This window comes from Halyomorpha halys, unplaced genomic scaffold (assembly GCF_000696795.3).
Source record: "Halyomorpha halys isolate HHAL.00 unplaced genomic scaffold, Hhal_1.1 Scaffold239.1, whole genome shotgun sequence".
Taxonomy (NCBI): domain Eukaryota; kingdom Metazoa; phylum Arthropoda; class Insecta; order Hemiptera; family Pentatomidae; genus Halyomorpha; species Halyomorpha halys.
In genome coordinates, this window is record NW_027114928.1 from 1008133 (window position 1) to 1030234 (window position 22102).

General features: G+C 29.9%; 2 protein-coding genes across 3 annotated transcripts; one reads left to right on the forward strand and one right to left on the reverse strand.

Annotated features, from left to right (window-relative positions):
• Positions 1-2506: 2506 nt before the first annotated feature.
• mRpL33 (mitochondrial ribosomal protein L33) lies at positions 2507-3105 on the reverse strand. The gene is made up of 3 exons (XM_014419479.3): positions 2902-3105; positions 2723-2826; positions 2507-2635 (listed from the first exon to the last, which is right to left on the reverse strand). Exons 1-3 carry the CDS (start codon positions 2943-2945, stop codon positions 2580-2582), a joined length of 204 nt encoding a protein of 67 aa, XP_014274965.1. The 5' UTR covers positions 2946-3105; the 3' UTR covers positions 2507-2579.
• Positions 3106-7314: 4209 nt separating this feature from the next.
• Positions 7315-20805, forward strand: ZnT49B (Zinc transporter 49B). Of its 2 annotated transcripts, XM_014419501.2 has the most exons (14): positions 7315-7598; positions 9876-10031; positions 11625-11894; positions 12354-12546; positions 13612-13694; positions 13782-13911; positions 14112-14250; positions 15724-15879; positions 16276-16387; positions 16832-17042; positions 17414-17606; positions 17835-17948; positions 18895-18984; positions 19087-20805. In XM_014419501.2, the coding sequence occupies exons 1-13, from the start codon at positions 7508-7510 to the stop codon at positions 18937-18939; spliced, it is 1893 nt and encodes a 630-aa protein (XP_014274987.1). In that variant the 5' UTR covers positions 7315-7507; the 3' UTR covers positions 18940-18984; positions 19087-20805. The 2 variants fall into 2 exon arrangements, with proteins under 2 accessions (XP_014274987.1, XP_014274988.1); XM_014419502.2 differs by lacking the exon at positions 11625-11894 and having other exon boundaries at positions 7316-7598.
• Positions 20806-22102: the final 1297 nt, after the last annotated feature.

The following is a 22102-nucleotide window of genomic DNA, read 5'->3' on the forward strand; positions in this document are numbered from 1 at the left end:
CTTACATTTATCCTCACCTTTCCTGATTTCAAATATAAACATTATTTTTATTCTCATACCAAGATTAAGTCTTCCTTTAAATTCATTAATTAGTGGAATCTTGACAATCTATAAAAATAAAAATATTCTTTAGGCTAATAGCCCTTGCAGAACAATGAAAAAACTGAAGTATATATTTTTAAAAGGATATCAGACTGACATTATAACTATTATATAATGGATAAATATGACAATATCAGTTGTAAATATAATCTAATAATATAATCTCCAGAGAGTAGAAGGAAATATGGGAGATCTAAACTTTCTGCTAACTAGTAGGGAAGGTTAGGGTTTATTGTCACAGGGTGATGAATAGATACAAAGGGATCCCTACATGGATGCTATGGTCAGACAAGATCCCAGTCCACAGAGTTATAGCCTTCAGTTTGGTGCGAGAGGAAGGCAGTGGTCAGGTAGAAGAGTTTTGTGCCTCAATCTGGGAACAGGAGAGCTTTTCCCTCTGAATTTAAGGGAATACTGCTTGACAGAGAATGAGAGGAAATGGAGCACCATCAGCAGATGAAAGAGGGGTCAGAGATTTACCATAGTATGGCAATGCTAATGGAGGCTATTTAAAAAAATCAGCTAGTGTTACCCTCCAATGCTCAAATGTGAAACCACATTTCGCCCCATACTGAACACTGAACCAAGTGTAGGTACCAGGAGTGAAGAAATGACAAAAGAATACCTGCATTCTATTAAGAGAGTAACCAGGCATAGAGGATACCAAAACAGAGTGCATCAGCAGCAGAAGTCCTAATGCGAATTAATCATAAAAGAATTCTTGGCATACACTGCACAATGTAGTACTGAATAAGGTAAAGCTGCTACAGATAATGGCAGCTATCAGAGTAGATGATGCCTGCAGGTAAGCACCTTAGAAGAGGTTGTAAATCATTGTAATTAACACATGATCCAGAGACGACATATACCAGGATAGGGCAGAAGATGGTATAGTAAGATGCACCACACTATACCCACCATGGGACATAAGGGAATTTTGTCTTGCAATGGATATACAGAGGATTGGGAGGTCTTCAGGACTAGATAGCAATCCTCAACAATAATTCTCCCTTGAAGACTTGTGCTAAGTGGATAAGCTAGAGATGTGGATGGGAGGGCAGAAAAGTACATGTTATTAATCTTATTTGACATATCTTCCATCTTCAATTGTGTTTGGTGGCTTTACATGCACTAGTGGTAGTGGTACTTGCTCAAAGAGGATGTTAAATATAAAATGAAGAGGTGGAGGTTAGAAGCATTATCAGGAGAACTCCAGCAGAGGATTGGTGAAACCCTGAACCTATGGCCAATGAATGAAGATGCTGTAGGATGACCCCACGTGATAACAAATAACTTAGGTTCCATGCTGTGGAACAGAGGGTTTAAAAATAGTTTGAATTACAAAAAAATGCTTTTAGGGGATTACTTGCCATTCATTCTCAGCTATCCCACTCTCTCCCCAAACCACAGTTTCATAGATTTAAACTGTCAGAAGGAGACACCTATTGTTTCATACAATGATGTGAACTTTTAATACACTTAACTACAATGGCCTTTCAGTTAAACTATCTTCGTATGATAAATAATCATAAGTAAGAACATTCAAGCAGTGCTATAGCTCTTACTGCTTACAAACCCTGCTCCTCTTTGTCCATATTTAACACCTTACTTTTTTTTTTCAATGAAAGAAGGTGGTCAAAGAACACCTTGGAAATTGGCTCAAAATAGTACAAAAACTTTATTTTTTTCTTTCATTTAATATATTCATGGTCATTCAGAATCAGGTAAACAAGTTGTTATTAATCGATTGGAACAATTTTTATAGAAGTTCGCTCTTTTAATCAGAATATTCAAAATATATATGTTATTACCATAAGTCAAACAAATAGTAATGTTTCTCATCACATTTTTAACAAAAAAAATCCTTAAAAGTAGGATAAAGTTATGAGGTAGGAGCTAAAGTTGGAAAAATTTCCTTTTGATAAAAGACACATACTATTATCAAGACCCAAAAATATCGTAATAACAGCCATAATACTACTAATTGATTATTTTAGATTTCATTGCTATTCAGCAGTATTCAGTTGATTAAGAAGATATGACTGATACCAGAGCATTCAATTGCTAACCTTAAGGCATCAGCCTTGTAGCTCTATGTAAGTCAGGTACTAAGAGCAAGCACAAGATAATAGAAATAGTGGACAAAACTGATTGAATACAAAAAGGATTGTACCATTGATAATTTAGTTAAACAGGATAATTGTAATGGTATAAACTCAACTAATTAAGAAGTACTAATTCAGAGTCATTAAAAATATTATTTCTAATAACTACACATTAAAAGTATGTCTTATTCTTTCATGTATATATGTATACTTTCTTAAACATTCAAATTATTCTTAAAAAGATTGTTTAGGCTAAATAATAATAGTAAAAATTTCAATAAACAGAAATCAAAAACAAATTACAAATTAAGAAAAGTATATTATTTTATTAATAAACAAGAAACAGGCTAAATACATTTTTTTTTTTAAATTCTAAACTTTAAGACTTTTGATTTTTTTCAACTCCTTATAAACAGACTCCTGCTGAACTGCAATAAACAAATAATATAATAAATACGAGGTAACATAAATCATATTTGTATGTATTTCTATACATCTTTAACATATTTACTTACTATAAGGGTCAAACAATGTCAATTCAAGTTTATCACCAAGCCTCTCCCTTACCCAAGTACGATTATGACCGCTAACTAAACTTTGAATTAGAACTAAAATAAATCTGTAATAAAAAAATAAAACAAGTAATTTCTACTGATCAAGATAAATCCACAAGAACTATTAATCTAACTCTTACTTGCTCTTGGTTTTCTTTTTTAATAAAACTTGAGTTAAAAACATTGTAATGGACTTATATTAAAGAGAAATGTTACTTTTAATTGTATGAAAGAACTAAATATGAAATCAATTTTTTATTAATTATCAATTCAGTGATAAATCAACAACTTCAAGAGAAAAGTCAGTCTTCTGTATAACCTTCCTGATTATCGTTAACGAACGCTAACGGTTATATCCCATAGAAATATTTCTTTACCTAAAATATCACATAATAATTCAAATCAACAAAAGCACCTTATGTAGCGCTTGTTTAAAATTTAATCTTAGCGAATAAACTGTAATAATACTCCCCCTGCAATAATTAAACCCCTACGGCTCATGAAGGGTCATGTGATCAGTACTTTGTAAGGAAGCACTTTTTTAGAACAATGGTTATATAAGGAGGTGGTTTTTGAAGATCACACTCAACCGTCAGATTTTTTACCAATTAAGGGTACCCACTTTATGAGGTTGAGTAGATCTCAGGAGAGCTCCATAACCAACAGATTTGACTCACGGCAACAGTGTAACAGAAAATAATCATCTGCCCATCCGGATTCGAAACCGAGTCCTTGGAGTAGCATAGTACCACCACACTCCCTAACTTTGTAACTGTAGCAAACATTAACATCCGATCACTAAATATGTCTCAAAAATTCTGATTTAAATATATTAAGCATAAAATAATATTTATATCCTTTTCACACCAACTTGGTAATTTCTGGCATACTATTCTAACCACGGTCGGGGATACAAGTTTTAATTTCGTGGGACAAACATTGACATAAAAGTAAACTTCCTGGCCGGATTCAAATCGATGCACCTTTTAACTCGCTCGGCTACGAACGGTCCAGGCAGAGCAAAGCTGTCCCAAGTAGTTTAATTTGAGAAATATGGATATATAGGCACTATCAGAGGAGTAACTAGGCTGGGACAATCGTGAAAATGCTTCAGGACCTTCAAGACAAGAGGTAAAAAATTAACTCGTAATATTTCATTCGGATTCGTAATTCTTATGTTTCGTTCTTTTATTTCCATACTGCATTTCAAAAGATTTGGTTTTAAGTATATTTGTTCTGGACCACAGTCCGGTAGGGGTAGGAAGAGTAGTTAAAATACTCTGAACCCGGGCTCTAGGGTGGCCCAAAAAGAATGGGATCGCTGGTTTGAAAATGCTTTTAATTGAAAATGAACGAGCTAATGAAATTTTATTTTCTCAAGAAGAACTAACTAAGCTCATTATATATGTATATATAATTATACTCTGTAAAATTACAGGAGCTATCTGGGATCAGATGGCCTTTACACCAGAAGGAGAAGAACTAATAGTGAGCTGCATGCAGAGACTGGTTAGTCAATATCTCATGATATGAAGGCAAGGAGCTTAAGATGAGTGGGGAATATGTGGCTCGAAGCAATCCATTAGGACGCCTTTCCACAACAATGGATGTCAGTTTAGTAAAAAAGAGACCATGTGAAACCAGTGGAGACAGTAGAAAAACCAGACGGACAGGCAGTGTACTGTAAAATTATTAATTAATAGGTCCAGATAATAAAATTCAATCCAAAAAAAAATTGCATGTATTTCCTTCTTTTCTTCTCAAAACTTTACATGACTAAACAGACAAAACCATTAAAATATAAACTACAAAAATATATATATAATTATTATACATAATTTTAATCAATAATTAAACAATTATTATACTTTTTTTTCTTTTGGAACATAAACCATTAAATTTACGAAATAAGGAACCAGGATGCTCATTGAAACTTCAAATAATCAAATTAAAGAACATATATAAAGAATCCTCCACACGAAAACAGAGATGTACGTCATTCCTAGGCCTAGCTGCCCTGAGTAGCTGCTAGCACCTTGAAAATACCCGTTTTACCCCACAACTACCCGCCACTTTGGAGAATCGTTCTAACTGTAAGTGTATGATTGTACTGCCGCACTAGCTCTGGCGTGATAGTTGATAACTCAAATAATGTCAGTAAAGCAACTGTCACGTTAATTATCACATCTATACGCCTTAATAGTAACTATCGTATAGTTTCTGTTATTGCAGCTAAAGTGTTAGCTATTACCATGGTCTAGCTATTTGATAGTTACAATCATGGCAGCATTTACAGTCATGATAATTTTACTGTAGTGACAGTCATTTAGCACTAGGTATAGCGTGATCGTTAATAGTATAAGTAACGTACTTTTATTAAGGTATTAACCTTAATAAAAGTAATGACGACAGGCGGGAAAATATTATTCCTATATATTCACCCTTAAACTTAAAATTTTATCAGCCTCTGGCCCTAAATATAAACCCCCGAGCCCCAAAAACAAATCGGCCCAAGGTCAAAAAATTATATTCATCCCACGCCACGAAAATAAATCAACCCCTGGCCCCAAAAAGAAATTCTATATCTATATCTAAAATTTAATATCTAAGAAAATATAATAACTTGTTAATAATAGAAAAAGTCTCTAATGATTAACTAAGAAATCTAGTTCAAAGACTAATGGGACACTGCACTAGCACACCTATGTATGTATATAACGTAAATCCATTTTACCTGAAACACCTGAAAATTATCCGCTATGGTGAAAAATACCCGAAAATTGGCTAATACCCGCGAATCGGCTGCACTGCTCCTATGCCAAAGCAAGTAATTGGTAAGTAATTCCTCCCTCCTCCATTAGTGATAGTGATAAGTATGCGGTACCGAATGAACTCATAGCCAGCGCCTGAAAGAGCTCAGCAAAATCAGTAGTCCAAGATAACAGGCGTGGAGAAGGCTGGTTCGAGCAGCCGAAGATCTACGAGGTCTGTAGAGCCAAGCGAAAAAAAAATCTTGGAAAAGTCATTTAAGTAGTTTATTAAAGTGTATACAATTTTTCCATAGCAGGACTTTATTAGTTGTACTGTCCTGCCAGTTTGTGTGATAAATTAATCATACGCACCAAAGTGTGATTGGTGTTTATATTGCTTTTATAAATATATGGAATCAATTTTCTTTTATAAAATAATTGTTAGTTTTCTGTTTACTTTCTTATTCTTAATTTTCATGTAGTTTCTTCCTCTTTTTATTAGGTCCAACAACATTATTTAGGCCATCGATTTATGTTGTGTGGCGTAGTGAGTGATGTGATAATTGACAGAAGGCCACCACAACGCGTGTTTTGAAAGTGATTGAAACAGAACAAGGAGAGGTTTGTATGGTATAGGACAAACGGATGTATAGAAAATGATAATAAGCGAACCACAAGTCTTCAGAGACCTAAAGATAATAGCCTTAGAGGTTACGCTAAGGATAATAGCCTTAGAGGCTACGCTAAGGATAATAGCCGCAGAATGGTTGCTCCAAACGTCGGTTCTTAGCCTCCTGACTTCGTGTGAGGGGGACGAAGAAAGGGAGGGTAGAAATACTGGCAATGATTAGCAACTCTATAAATTTTTACTCCTTCCTCTCCAGTGCCACACTGGGCCAAGTCGCTTCTTTACACGTCTTTCTCATTTCAAGTTAGTTTGGGACGATCTTTTTTTTGTTTCCACCCTATTGGGAACCATTCCATGATCTGTTTAACTCATCAGTCCGTTATAGTTTTTATTACATGACCTGTCCCATTCCCTTTTCTATTCTGGACACATAGAATAATATCATAGAGGTTGGAGATAACCCTTCAGTTGGATCTTCCGTCTCTTCTTGTGATCTTTCCGTCTCTCCAACACATATCTTTCCTTGGATCTCTCACAGAAATTTTTATTTTCCCTGTGATTCTTTTGTTTAAAACGTTGTTAGATGTCATGTAATAAGACCAAAAGAATAGTCTTCTGCCAAGGCGTTCTTTTCAATTCAAGGGAACTATCAACAACGGCTAAGCACGTGCCTGTTATAACATGAAACAGAGCATTGGTTAAGCTTTTGTTTTGTTGGTTGTGTGTTCGGCAAATCTCTCAACATCTATTTACACATTTATGTGTTTTACGGAACATCCAACAAATGGAAAAAGGATAAAGTTATTCCAAAACAAACGATTCTTGTTCTTCTTACTTTAATGACACTAAGAACTATTTTTCTACTGTTGTTCAATTATATATATTTTTTCTCTGGATATAGTAAAAAAAAACTATGAATATACTAAATGTTTATACAATTCAATTACTGATAATAATTATGAATCAATTATTTGGTGTTTTATGTCATGTGCAGATATTTAAATTTTATATTGCTTTCAAGTACATGATAATACCGGATAATACAGTTGGATATTCAACATCTTAATTTTTTCTCTCAAATTATTAGTGAGACATAAGAACTATTTTTGGCAAGGACAGATTATAAATCAGTGTTTAATTATCAAACAGATGATTACATTCATAACCTTATGCTTATTGTTATAAGTCCGTAGGTTATCAAACTGAAAGTAGTTTTATCAGTGATAATGAAATTTTAATTAATTGTGTTTGACAAAAAAAAAAAATGCTGAAAGGACGCTAACATTTTCTAGAAGAATTTAATTAATCGAAAGCTAGTTTTTATTTCACGTTTTTTTTTTGCTAAAGTTGTCATTTTAAAACCTTAACATGATTATTAAACCTAACTGCTTAAGTAAATGTCTATCCCATAGTTTTTCAAAGCATATTAAAGAGTCTAAGCAGTTTTATCATAGATATGGTGAGTGAACCCATAGTCTTGTGTATATGGTTTTCTATGTTGTTCCTAGTTGTTAGCAAGTATTTATTGTATAATCTGTTGTTTTTTCCATTTACTACTTATTCATTTTTTTAGAAAATAAAAGATTTTTATAGAATATACAACTGACCATCTACCTATATTGATCCTTCAATACATTTATCATATAAAATCTAACTGTCACTACCTTCCTGATTTAAATCACATTTGTCCACACACACACACACACACACACACATATTTACATATGTGTGAGATTTTATTAAGATAATGACTGTAAGATGTCACTCTGCTAATTTATTATAGTATCATTTTAGGTTGATGCCAAAATGTCTATTCCTTAGATTTATTTTTTTCATTCAGAAATAGGATTCATAGGTTAATTAGTGTAAGGTAGATGACCCAAATATGGCCTACCTAAGGTTTGAACAGCTGTATTCCACTCACTATTCAATCAATTGGCCTGAAATGTTTCCAACAGCTAGAGTAATCTATCCACTTTCAAAACCAAATAAGGAAATCAATTTAGAAGGAAGTTTAGGAGTGATTTTGGGTATTGACGCTAACCATTATCAATAGGCCATGGGTCCCAAATGAGCTTTATTTTGTTACCAAGGAAAAATCAAAATTAAATTTTAACATGGATCAAATAAAAAAAAAAAAATGTATTGCAGAAGGTTTTGGTTGGTTACTCTTCACATTCTGGACACACACACACCCTGTCAAGTTTGCTGTCATACCTACCACACAATTGGTGGACATAAGCTTGACATAGGAAGGGAAAATGGATGTTTTAAGTCCTTCATGCATATAAAAGTGAAAACCGACCTCCTCAGACACTTGGAGGTCAATGGCATCCCCACATTAGCAAGCCTGTGAATCCTGACCTATCCAATATCGGCTAAGATATTATTGAAAGTAAATTGTGTCTTCTCAGAGTAGGTCTAGTGATCTCAAACAATGCTTTGGCAGCTGAGCTGATTTGTAGGATGACATTCCTTCTTTTATTGCTTTCAATGTATTTTTATTTGCCTTTCTCTTTTCTTAACTGGTAGAGAAGCTATTTGTACAGAAATAAACATAAAAACAGTTAATTAACAGTCAATTACTTATGAAATAGCATTGTTATGATGAAAAATATACTCAAAAACAACAGGAATGGTGTCTTGACCATATCTAGGAATCGATTGGCCGTATTTGGATAACTCCATGTTTTTACTGAAGTGCACCCACTTAATTTAAAAAAAGAAAAACAGAATATGAACAAAACCCTACTAATTATCAACAGGTTCCCAGATAGCTCAAATATGCCATTTACAAGAAACAGAGAACTTAGGTAAAATAAATAGCAGCAATGTGGACCCTTTGACTTCTAGTAACACTAGTAAATCGCAAAACTTGTTCTTCTGATGTCTTGTATACAAATAGAAAAAGATGTTAGCTCTATTTTTTTGTTTTCAATAATTCCATATTTGTGTTATTTTTCAGCTCTAGGCCATATTCAAGTCACCAATCTTACACATACATCTTTTAAACTGTAATGATATGGGTATGTGTTGTTATACAAATTTGTGAATTTTGACAAGGATGTAATGGACTGAAAATTACATTCAATTATAGTCTTTACATTTATTCTACCATTTATAGCCATTAAATTTAGCATATTTAAATATAAAAATGTACTGCATTTTACTTATCACCCTACTCTGAGTTTAAATTAGTTATTATAAATTTCAAAATATCTTATATTTGTAATTCAGGATGACAATATTTCCCCTTGCTCTATATTTTTATATTTAGGTAAGGGAATGTTAAACCTGATTGATTTGATAAGCTCAATCAAAACCTTTCAAGACATTTTTGTTAAATGGTAAAAACAAATGTAAAATCGATGATATAAATCAGTACTTTCAGTTAGTTGATTTTAGCAAAAAAGTTGGTAAGTAACATCCTAGGTGTATACCTGCCCAAATTTCAGTTCTGTAAGAATTTTTATTTTTTATCTAGGCTGTTCGCATACAGAAAGATCATTTTGCGAGACTTGGATATTTGGACTTAGGGGACTTGAAAGGTGCATTTCCGTTAATAAACTCGGGTTAGAAAATTTTCACAATCACAATACTTCCCTTTTCTTAATAATCAAATGTTGTTTGTAAACCACATTTATATAATTTATAAATTTTATTTATTAAAATAGAATTTCTTTAATAAACTATAGATTATTTTAAAATTTTAAAAAGTATTACTGTTCAATTTTAGGTATGATTAAATGTTCACATCTTAAATTTATGTGCCCTTATATGAAAAACATAAATTACATTTCTACTTCAACAAAGTATCTGAGTTCAGAAGAAGGTGGTTCAAAGCCGTCTTCAAATCCAACTGTAGATTTGCTTAAAAATGCCATAAGCAAAGGTATTCCATTTTTCTATTTATTTAATTTTTATTAAACAGTAATGGTTACATTTCCTCAAATGTTAGTATGAAGAATTAACAACAATTATCTTATCTTAAATTTTTATTCAACTGCTTAGTGTATGGATGTTATATCGTATTACTTTTATTTTTTTCTGTAATAAAAGTAATTATGGTTTTTATTTATATTTCATTATTTGATATTTAACTAATAGTTTTATTTTATACATAATCTTTACACTTCTGATAAATTATAATAGAGAAGGTTGACTGTGATAAAAAGTTTTAATTTTTAATTTAATGTGAACCATTGACAAATTAGGATGATTTGTAATGTAAATGACCTAGGAAGAATAGCCTGCATAAAGTAGTATTTTTTTAATGATATGGTTCTAAAATTGTATTAAGATTATCATTGAGGATGGCTGAGTTGACCTAAACGTTGGACTTATTAAAAAATAATAATTGTTTTGAGACTAAATTTGGATATATTTTATTTACTTAAACAATAACAGTTTTATTTTTTATTTTTACAATGTAACTAAATTGTAAGAACAATGTCCCTAATTACAAATTATCTGTAATTCATGATATATCTAGTCATTTATCTTTAGTCTTTTCTAACACTATATCTAAAATTTAATTATTGTCATTGTTATAATAATATCATTTTTTTTTTTTAATAATTTCAATTCATATAGATAGGTTATGAACTTCTGATGTAGACAAAGAAAGATTGATTATGTCAATAATAATTCTTTTAATATGGTATGGATGCATGGATTTATGGATTCTTAGACCACTTCTGCCAAAAAATAGACATAATATTATGTTTAGATGTCTTCTTATGTTATCATGTTAGTTGATGTCAATCATCTATATTTGGCCTATTTGAAAATTGTAGAGAACTGTAATTTTTGAAATAATAGTTATATTTACATCTGGGCCACTAGGCAAGTAGTTGTTCAATGTAAAAAGACCTTTTTTACAAAAATAATTATTAATGTTTACATGATTTCAAAAATGTATGCTATAATTAGATTAACCAACACAAGAAAGTACTAAAGTTATCATTTTGGAGCAGTCCTTGTGCAGAGGCATTTTTGTCGTGAACATATTGCTGCTTTGCTTGAATACCAATGCTATTGAATAGCACATCTAACAAAAAAAAAAATGATTTTGTTTTTGACGTATTCTATAGGCTATGGTTACTTTTTGACAACCCTGCTTGCTTTGCGATATTTTAGGAGAACTTCAGTAGAGAAAGAAACCCCTAATTATATTAATATCTTTGGAACACGTTCATTTCTAAATAAAGCCAACACTTTTTTTCTGTGAGATGTACCACTATTCAAGCAAAGTAGTGATATGTTTTTGATAACTCAGAGTTACTTAACAAGGCAGCCAAGAGAGTCGGTTTAACTTCCTTAGCCACAGACAACCCTATTAGTCTACTAAGTCTATTGGCAACTTATCCTTTCAAATATACTTACTGCTTGATGTATAATAACTATTTAAATATTAATCTATTTCTTTCTATAATCTTCATCCTATTGATTTTAATCCTCATTGAATAATCCTTTCCTCAAACAGTTTTGGGTGCCTTTGATAACAAAGTATTAGTTGAAACTGAAAATAATTGTCAGTTAATTGGTGTAACCTTTTGTAATGAGGTGAAAATGGATGTAAAAACTCAACCACAACCTTCAATAAGCCAAAACATCATTAAAAACATCAAGTTTGATCCTACTAAGAAAGAACGCGACCTATTGAATCCTATCCCTATCCCAACTCCTACTAGTCCTAAAAATGCCAACTCCAAAGGAAAGGAAATCCCTAAAGTAAAAGATCCATTAATTAAAGGTAATATTTATTTATTATTATTTTTTTAAGTAGGCTCTTATAAGCATAGAAAATAAAAGCAATCAACTCATTCATGTCTTTAATATTATTATGTAAAGCATTATTTTACATTGTAATGAATGATTTTAAAGTATTTTATTATCTTATTTATTATATTTTTTCACAAATAAAATTTGTTATTAAAATAAAGAACTTGTAGCCATAAATTTGAAAATTAGAATTAATTCATTAATATTCGTAATAGTTCATTAACCACATCTATCTGTACATATGTTTATAAATCCTGATTACCTAAAATTAATTGTGATTATAAAGTATCTGAACTTAAGACATAAATATCTTATTAAATAAACTAACTGATTCTAAATTATGTTTGAATAACCAATATAATTTTAAGTATTCTTGTGAGTTGATAAAACATCCAGTGTTCTTGAAATTAGAGTGTGTTTCTGATTATAGCTGTTAAGAAAAAAGTTCGTGTCGATTTAAGTGTTGCTTCTATGGAACGGAATTTTATCACACCTGCTAGAGCGATATCTGATTTCCTTTTAAAACCACAAGATTTGGAATCTTTGAAAGCCACCAAAAGGCGATCTCCCTATGAAAATGAACCTCCCATCACTGTTTACTGGAGAAAGGATGTTGAAGCGAAGTATGTTTTGTTATATAATTTATGCTCTTAGTCATGTTATTGTTTTGAACATCATAAAATTTTCTTTATATTATTATTAATTCAATACCATATAATTTCTTTTCTGAAATAATTTAGTTAAGAATGATTCTGATGAAATAAGTTATCTTATTGTTTTACTGTTAGGTTCACAAAAACGTATTTTGTTCTTCTCAACTATTTTCAAAATATAATACATAAAATTTTCTGTGTATAAAAAATAATATTGAGGTGTTGATAGTTGACCGTCGATTAATATGTGGAGAAGATGGGCATGGGGGGGGGGGATGCAGTCAGCAAATAAATAAATTTTATATCAGCAATTAAATTTTGTATTTGATGACCGCACCCCCACAATCACAACCATCTTCTCCACATAAAAGTAATATTAATTTAAACTGAAAATAAAGTGATAGACAATTGTAACAAAGTATGAATTTGAAGTGTATTGTTTGGTTAACTTTGATCAGTAATGGAATCTTTATTTAAAATAATCTTGACTATGTTATTAATATTAATGATCAACTTTTAGATGTAAATTTGGTAAAGTTGATAATTAATTGTTCATGTAATGTGTGTTATCTTAGATAGTTCATTAGCTCTTGATCTAGCCTGATTAATTCAGTAAGAAAAAATTATCAAGCATTTACTTTCTTAACTATATATATAGGGAAACTTTCAGAAACAGAGATTTGTAGAATATTTCTACCAGAAGTATTCCTTTAACAGATTGATATTAATTATCAAAAATAAATCAGTTTAAAGAATGCTGTTATTTTTGACAAAGTACAGGACTTATTGTCTTACTGCGCCAGTTCATCGACATCTTTTCCCATTTTACTTGAATGGGTCCTTATCAATACCAATTTAGTTACACCCTAGTGATTTAAGTGTCACTAACATTTATGATTTGTGTACATTTTTTCTCTTATTTTAAAACTATTTTTTCATATGTGATTTGTTTAATCTGTAATTTTGTTACTTTTAGTATCAACTCTAATTCTGATTTTCAATAGGTTCTAATGGCTGCTGATTCAATTTTTACAGAGCCATTGAGGTATGGGGGTCAAAGGAAAATTTGCAGAAAGAACTATTTAAGAGAGATTTAGAAAGAAAATTTCATCAACAAAGTAAGACCAAATTTTTGTTTTGTTTCCACCTACTCAAATCATCTTCAACTATGATGTGTTATAATTGTTTTTAAATTTTCTATACAGATTTGTTTGCTAATAAGAGACGGTTGAGGGACTATAGAAGAGTTAGAAATTCTCAAAATGACATTGCTTTTTCAAAAACATCAGGTTTACTTGGTTCATCAGGAAAAGTTGTATTGACAGCAGTGGCAATGTAAGTAACACTATAAAGGTATATTTCTGCACTATTTCAAAACTCAGTACAGTTAATATTTCCATCTCAATTTCATTTATCGTAAGAAATATTAATGTTCCTTTGTGCTATATGATAAAGTAAATTTTAATATAATTAATCAATTGAAAATATTGGTTGATTTAATTTTCTGTTAATAGTTTTTTAATCTATTTTTTTAGAAACGGAAGTAACTTCGTATTCAAGCTGGCCGCATGGCTCTACTCTGGTTCACATAGTATGTTTTCAGAGTGTATACATTCGTTGGCAGATACTATTAATCAGTTAATCCTCGCTTTTGGTATTCATAAGTCCGTACAGGTGATTAATTCTTAATGTTTATTTTTTTAAATCATAGTTTTAATTTAAAAACCTTTACGTTTTGTTAAATCACATTAATGTTAAATTTTTTCATTTTCTTAAATAGTTTCATACTTTTTAAATCTTCAAATCAGCCAGAAACGTCATATCACTCATGCTTTATTTAACCATATTACTTTCACTTACCTATGGATGTTATATATAGTATGGGAAAGTATTGTTATTTACAGATATTTCAAGTTTTCAACAGAAATACATGTTTTGAGTTCCTCTGAGTAAAAAAAAGTCCTTCTAATGGTGTGTGTGTCTGTGCATGGGGTGCGCTTGTAAGTGCGAGTGTACGGACTAGCTCAAAAATGAAAAGTCGTATGAAACTAAAATTATATATTTAAGGCAGGTTACACCTGGAATGGACAGCAATTTTTTCGATAAAATTGACTGACCAGAAGTACTACTTTATTCAATAAATTTTTTATTTTGTTTCTCAAAAATTTCTCTTATGATTTTGATTGAAATCCATGTGTCAATAAAGAATTAAGTGTTGTTTAATATTACCTAGGTCTTATTCTCCTTGAAAAAGTCAGATGGAGCTTAGACGCGGATTTTTCAGAAACTCTTTCTCTGAAGTTCCTTCAATTCTTTTGTTTGTTATAATTTACTCTCTCACATTTTTATTTGTAGTAAAAAATAAATAAATATGAACTATTAATGGATTTGATAATGAATGTACAGAGATAAGAGAAAAAATATTTTTTTCAGGTTGAAAACACATTTCCGAAAATAAGAGTTGTAATAAAGACTTTTAGAACGTTGGAAAGCCAAAAATTGTAGAAAAAATAGTATGTAACATATAAAATCATAGAAATTAATGAAGAATGATGAAAAAAAGGCATAAATAAAACAAGAGTTTGAAGTTAAACTGGCATTGGATGTGCATTGGGTCATTTTTTTTCGCCAGTCAGTTAAATCTCTTCTTGTCGCTATAGTGATGGAATAGTTTTTTTGTTTAATTTAAGCTACATATAATTGAGTCTTTCAGTTGACAGGATGACTAACTCCATAAAGTCATTTTAGTATTTTCAACATTAATTCTATAACAATTTAGCATTAAATAAATGCTTCATACGATTTTATTAAATTATTTAATATATTTTATTAAATTATTTTATATATTTTATTAAACTATTATATTTTTATATTTCTGTCATACTTTTGCAATTAGAAGTATTATTGAAAATGCTTTTCTAAAAACTATTGAAATTTGAGTAAGCCATTCTGTCAATTGAAAGGAAGGCTCATTTGGAAAATTGGTTTGGGAAAGTATTGCCACAGTGAATAATTTGGAAATATTTGTTCTGAAATAAGGGAGGATTAATTTCAAATCAAAGTAAGGTGGTAAGTGATGTGCATACCACACTTTTTTTCTTGTCTTCTATTTCAAAGATCCAATTGATAATATAATGATTTTTTCAGACTGCTGATGAAGTTCACCCTTATGGTTATTCAAATATGAAATACGTTTCTTCTCTCATATCAGGAGTTGGTATATTCTGTGTGGGAACTGGTCTTTCTATTTATCATGGGATCACAGGCCTTTACAACCCAGCGCCTGCAGAATCTTACTTCTGGGTAAATGAAAATTTAATTAGGTATAATTTAGCTAGCTAGATATATAATAATGTTTGTTTTAATTAGTTTTTCAATTTGAGGCCTGGATATTAATGCGTTAATCATTATCATTATGATTTTCCTTGAGTTTTTAAAGATATAGATAGAAGTATTGATTTGAAATTGATTAAATGTTAAAAAATTAATTCTTCTTCCTTGGATTTTGATTTAGTTATTTTTTAAAGGTTATTTCATCCCAAAATTTTTTCTAATATTGATATAAATTGTTTTGTGAAAGTTCATTTTTTTAAATTATTTGTTTAAAATATTCGTTCTCTTTATATTTTTTTAAAAAAAGTTTTTTTTTCTGCACTAAAGTTCCGAAATCCTTAATTTTGTTCTTTTATTAATGTCTAGGCATTCTGTATATTGGGAGGGTCATTAGTGTCTGAAGGTGCTACGCTATTGGTGGCTATTAATTCAATAAAGAAAGGTGCTGCTGCAAAAGGAATGACTTTTACAGAATATGGCAAGTATTATTTCCATTTTTTAGGGATATGTAGCTTACTAAACTTTTGTACCTTGAATCTAAATGCTAAATTATATATGCCATTGAACTATATTCAGCCTATAACTAGTTAAATTACAGCTGTTCATCTTTTTAAAGGTCCTTGTTCCATGGTTGAATATATTTATTATACTTTTGATTGATATAATAAACTACAAAACCTGTAAAAATTTATTAATTACTTAATGGGGATCAAAGTCTAAAGTTAATTGTTATGTAGTGAATAGATCACATGAAACATAATCAATTATAAATTGACAGGCAGTGTCCTGAGCTGAGGGGTTGACCAAGATATATATGGAAAGATAAAATTTATTAATCTATACTAACTTCTGTGTTGAAAATAAATTGTTATTGAACATGATAACTTTCTTCATTCTTGTTAAAATAATTTTTTATTTACAGTTCTTAGAGGACAGGAACCATCAGTTAATGTGGTGCTACTTGAAGACCTAGCTGCAGTTCTGGGTGTTACTGTTGCTGCATCCTGTATGGGATTGACATCCCTCACGGGTTCACATGTTCCAGATGCTATCGGTTCACTTATTATTGGTGGTCTGTTAGGAGTGGTGGCTTCTTTTATTATTTACACTAATGTGGCTGCTCTAGTTGGAAGGTTTTTATCTTATTCCTATTCTTGTTATTAAAAGTATCCTTGATTTGTAATCTTACTTCTGAAGTATCAAACTTACGAATTTTAGCCTTATGAAAGGCTATACTATTGTTTTTATTCCACATTTATGTCTTAACTTTAGTCAGATTTTTTTTAAACATTCTTTATTTAGTTATTATTACTCACCGTGCTATGAGAATGAGCTATTTAACATGCCTAATTATGTTTACTACTAATAAATAATTAAAATGAAAATCAAGTTTCCAGTATTTATTTTTATAGTGCTAATTTTTTTCACTTCTATGTTTGGACTATTTATATCCGTTTAGTAATAAAATTATAACTGTAGAAATTATCTATTATTTCTTATATAGATCTATTTCTGAAGAATTTTTGGAAAAAATTAACACTGAATTGGAATCTGACGTAATGATAAGGGCTATCCATGATGTAAAAGGTATTGATATTGGAAATAATCTTGTTCGTTACAAGGCTGAACTTGATTTTGATGGAAGAGAGCTGGCAAAAGCTTATCTTGACTCACAGAATATTCATGCATTGCTTGAGGTAATCTATACATTTTTTTAATGTTAAACCTATAATAAAATAAAAAATAATCAGTTATATAAATATTTATAATATATATTTGTTTCATGTTAATTTGAATGATCTGGATGCTATAAATTACTCATAAATTATTATAATGATGACATCATATAAAATTACCAGACTTAATAAATTATACGTAATCATATTTATGATAGTTTTTAAATTAATAATTTTATTTTTACTTAGGAAGTCCAGCAGTTTAAGACTATTGATGAGTTAGAGCAGTTTATTCTTAAACACAGTGAAAATATTATCGACATGATGGGTGGTGAAATAGATAGAATTGAAGTGAAATTGAGGGTAATTTTTTATATCATGTTACTTATTGGCCTGGGAGAACTCGCTAAATAATTGCTGTGTGTAAGAATTTTTCTCAATTGGTGAATTATATACTCAAAATTCCAAATGATTCCCAATAATAATAAATATACTCAAATTCCAATAATTTGGAATCTAAAATTATATTCTATAGTTACTTTGAATCTATAGTTTCTTTGAAATCGATAGTTGTATTCTATTGCTATTTTACTGCAAAATTGCTATTTATATTTTACACTAGAAAGTATTTTTGTATTCGAATACTTTCTCTTTTTTTTTTACATAAATTTATTGATATTCTTTCACTCTTAGATATTCTTGTGTTGAACTTTTCTGAGGTACCTTATTTGCATGGCATATTTTAGACACAGTTACTTAACTAATATGCTTATCGAGGAATATATGAATAATGTTTAGTACTTTCCTGATCTTTTCTTCCTTATCTGCTAATCTGGGACTAAGTTATGATTAGGTATGAACCTTTTCTAATTGTTTAGAACTACATGTTATGAATACCATTTATCAATAAAACTGAAGAAATATATAATTGAAAAATTCAACACATGCATACTTACAACATGATGAAATGCACTATAATAGATATAGACACAATATTTTTGAAATGCACTCTAAAACATTTTTTTTGAATGATTCTAAAATTAGTATCTATAATCTCTTTGTGTACATGACCTCTCTTTTTAGACTCAGAGCTTGGTTTGTTGGAAATTGGTTTGCGCTTATAACTAATTTTCAGTGTTGGTCTGACAATCTGCTTATTTGAGATTAAAAAAAAGTTGTAGACCAACCACTGTTCTCAAATGAGAAAAGATTTCATGTAGCGAGTTCTCCTGTCTAATGACCCATCGTGATATAAATAAATATTATATCGTAGTATGTACATGAAAACTAATTACTATATATTTTTTAGGCCAAGTTCCCTGAAATTAGACATTGTGATTTAGAAATATTGTAAATGGTATCAAATTAAAATATTTCAGTTGATTGCTGTGATAGTTAGGTGAGTTTTTACATTGCAAATTAGTTTAAGAGTAATTTAAAGTATAATAAATACAGATCATACATAATACATCATTTTTGAGATTGGTTATTTACGTTTTAGGTTCTATTTAATGATGAATCTCCTATTGGATTTTTTAATCTGTCCACATGATTTATCAGGTAGATTCTTGAGATGACAATAATAAAATGAAAATAAGAAGCAGAAGAAAAGTTGTTACTAGTACTAATATTACATTCCGAGAAGAATGTCAATGTTTATAAGTAATCTCTACATGTCTACTATTGGTAATTCACTTGAAATGACTGCTCACCCCTCTCCCCAAGACTTTATTTTTCCCATAATACTTTATTAAAGTATTGTTGTTTATGTTTAGTATTATTTACAAAAAGAAGTTATTGTGATATTTTCTAGATGTTATTCCTTGTAGTTTCTAATAGAATCTTTTCCTCTGTAATAATTTATTAATATTTTTGTATATATTTTAGTATCTTAGTTATTTGTGTAGTGGAAAAGATTATATATTATTTTCTTTTATGAAGCACGGTTAATTACTTAATGATTTTACATTTTTTGCCACTGTTATTCAAAAACCAATGCCTTCATTTGAGGTAATTATTTAATTACTCTAGTTGTTGGTGCTCGAGTAAAACAAAAGAAAATTTATCGGCTTTGAATTAACTTTACTCTATAATGCAGCTAGTGTTAAGTTTTTGTTTAAAAAGTAGCTTCTTCGTTCCTTAGCAGAAAACTATTTGTGGATTATATATTTATTTATTAATTCTTATTTATGAAATTTAATCAAGAAATTGATGTTGGTTTTTGATGAACATGTTTATTGTTGTATTATGTAAACTATAACTGATATTAGGTTAATTTATTATTAGGATATACGATCTAATTTTTCAAAAATTCAATTTATTTTTTTTTGTGATTAAAATTTGATCTTGCTGATGTTTGGTTGTATTAATAGTATGCTTTGATTTTTAATTAATTTTTGTTTGGTTAGAATTGTCTGATTAAATTTGATATAATCATTGCAATTAATACTAAAGAAGAGTACTTGTCAAGCAAATTTGATTACCGATTGATGGTTTTTATTACTTATTTCATGACGCTTATGGCTAGAAGCAAACAAATTGACAAATATACTGTTGTATACAAAATTATAAATGTGTATTTTATCAATCATGTCATATAAAATGGAGTGTAGTAGAATGTAAATTTTACATCTTGGCATCCACAAGTTATATTTATTATTGTTTATTTACTCCATTTTACTGTATAAAATTTGTTGAATATGAATGAAAACCAAAAATTAAATTGTAGTGTCTCAAACTACCATTACTATTGTCCACATAAGCATATTACTTCATTAGTTGTAGTTTTGTTGTTAGGATTTGTAAAAGGTCAATGTTTTCTGATGATAATACTCAATTTGTAATTGATATATTCATCAGAATAATAAAATAAATGGCAAAAATGATGAACTCTGAAACCAGACTGAAAAGTTGACATTTGAACTATATTTTTGTCTAATGATGTTATAATTACATATTATAGAATTTTAAAAATGTCAGGTATTTTTTTTTTTTTTTTATGGTTTATATTATATTTATATATGGTATTATCCTTGTAATAAATGATGAGTTCTGGGTTATTTTCTTTGAAAATGAGGGGAATAAAAAAAAAAATGTATATATTTTAAACTGGCTATTAAATTATTTAATATTAGTCTAATGCTTTGTTTCACATGTTTTAATGAAATAAAATGAAGTTATTGTACTTCTAAATTTTAAATAAAACATAGTTTCAATGGTGGATACATCAGTTTCTGTTGTCTGAATTTCTTTCTCCATCCCTCCACGTATACTTCTGATAAAGTTTGCTTCGACATCTTATCTGATTTCCCACCAGTTAAGATTAACTTATTGTGAAAGTTATTCAATTATGTAGATGTGAATAGGAGTCTGAAAGATTGGAAATCAAAAGTTTTTATGACAATGCCACAAATCTAATTTTGTAAGTATTTTAATTCTTATAGCAACAGTTGCAGAATAAAAAGCAGAACTATTTTAATAGTGTAACTCGGGATTACTTTGCACAAAATTACAATAAGTTCAAATTTCTTTATCCAGTATTTATTTTTTTTTTTTTTGCCGAGACTCCCATTCGAGTCCTACACAACCTAATTATTAATAGTTTGAGGTAGGAATTTTTTTGTAATCATGTGTAATGGCAGGATTTAGAGGTTTCCATTATAGATTATTTTTTTCATACTTCACCTGTTACTTAATGGCTTAATCTTTTCACCAAATGTTACTTTGAGCCAATTTATCAGGTAAGTTCTTATTCGATAATGTAATATATCTGATAAATAATTTATTTGTTTGTCTTTAATATAACATTAAATAATATTGCATTTAAACTTTTTTTATGACTTGGTAGGATTGGTAGAGTAGTACTAAGTAACCCCAGTATTTTGTCATAGTGGGAAGTATCAACAAAATGTGGAATTCCACTAAGAACCTTCACTTGTAACTTTAAAAAACAAATAGGACTCTGTCCCTTGTTGTCAAGATAGAGAAATATTTTGTCGATTGCTTATAAATAGTGGTTTTGGTTTCCCAATAGATTCTTACAGTATTAGGATTACAACAAAAAATTGTTTTAAAAAATGGATTTATAACGAGTGTATCCCCAAAGAATCGCTATATTGGGAAGAGAGGTGCTTATACATCTCCCTCCTTCAAGGATGGTGTCATGTGTCCCTCTGTTCAAAGAAATTTCATTGCTCTCCTTCTACAATAAAGTGTGAATATTGTGTTCTTTGTTTGTGTAAAACAGTGTTAGTGCTTTTTTCCTTGTTCGAAAGTCCTGCAAAATTGAAACTACAAATATATAGGTCCATTGAATAATTCATAAATCCATAATATTCTCTCTTATGAAGGTGAAATATTCCCAGGGAAGATACTGAAGACATAAAAAGAATTCCTTGGCTAATTTCCTAAAATCCTGGAAATAGCAAAAAGATGTCTTCACTTGGGATTGGGAGAGTTGTCACTCCTGCTTCAGTGATTTACACATATAACCAGCAAGTTGTCCAATTTAAGAGTGG

Coding starts and splice junctions, on each gene's coding strand:
- ZnT49B (XM_014419501.2), top strand. CDS start 7,508: ATGATTATTAAACCTAACTGCTTAAGTAAATGTCTATCCCATAGTTTT. Junction 13,912..14,111: donor GTATTGACAGCAGTGGCAAT/GTAAGTAACACT, acceptor CTATTTTTTTAG/AAACGGAAGTAACTTCGTAT. Junction 17,607..17,834: donor ATATTCATGCATTGCTTGAG/GTAATCTATACA, acceptor ATTTTTACTTAG/GAAGTCCAGCAGTTTAAGAC.
- mRpL33 (XM_014419479.3), bottom strand. CDS start 2,945: ATGTTTTTAACTCAAGTTTTATTAAAAAAGAAAACCAAGAGCAA. Junction 2,827..2,901: donor AAAAAGAAAACCAAGAGCAA/GTAAGAGTTAGA, acceptor TTTTTATTACAG/ATTTATTTTAGTTCTAATTC. Junction 2,636..2,722: donor GACATTGTTTGACCCTTATA/GTAAGTAAATAT, acceptor TGTTTATTGCAG/TTCAGCAGGAGTCTGTTTAT.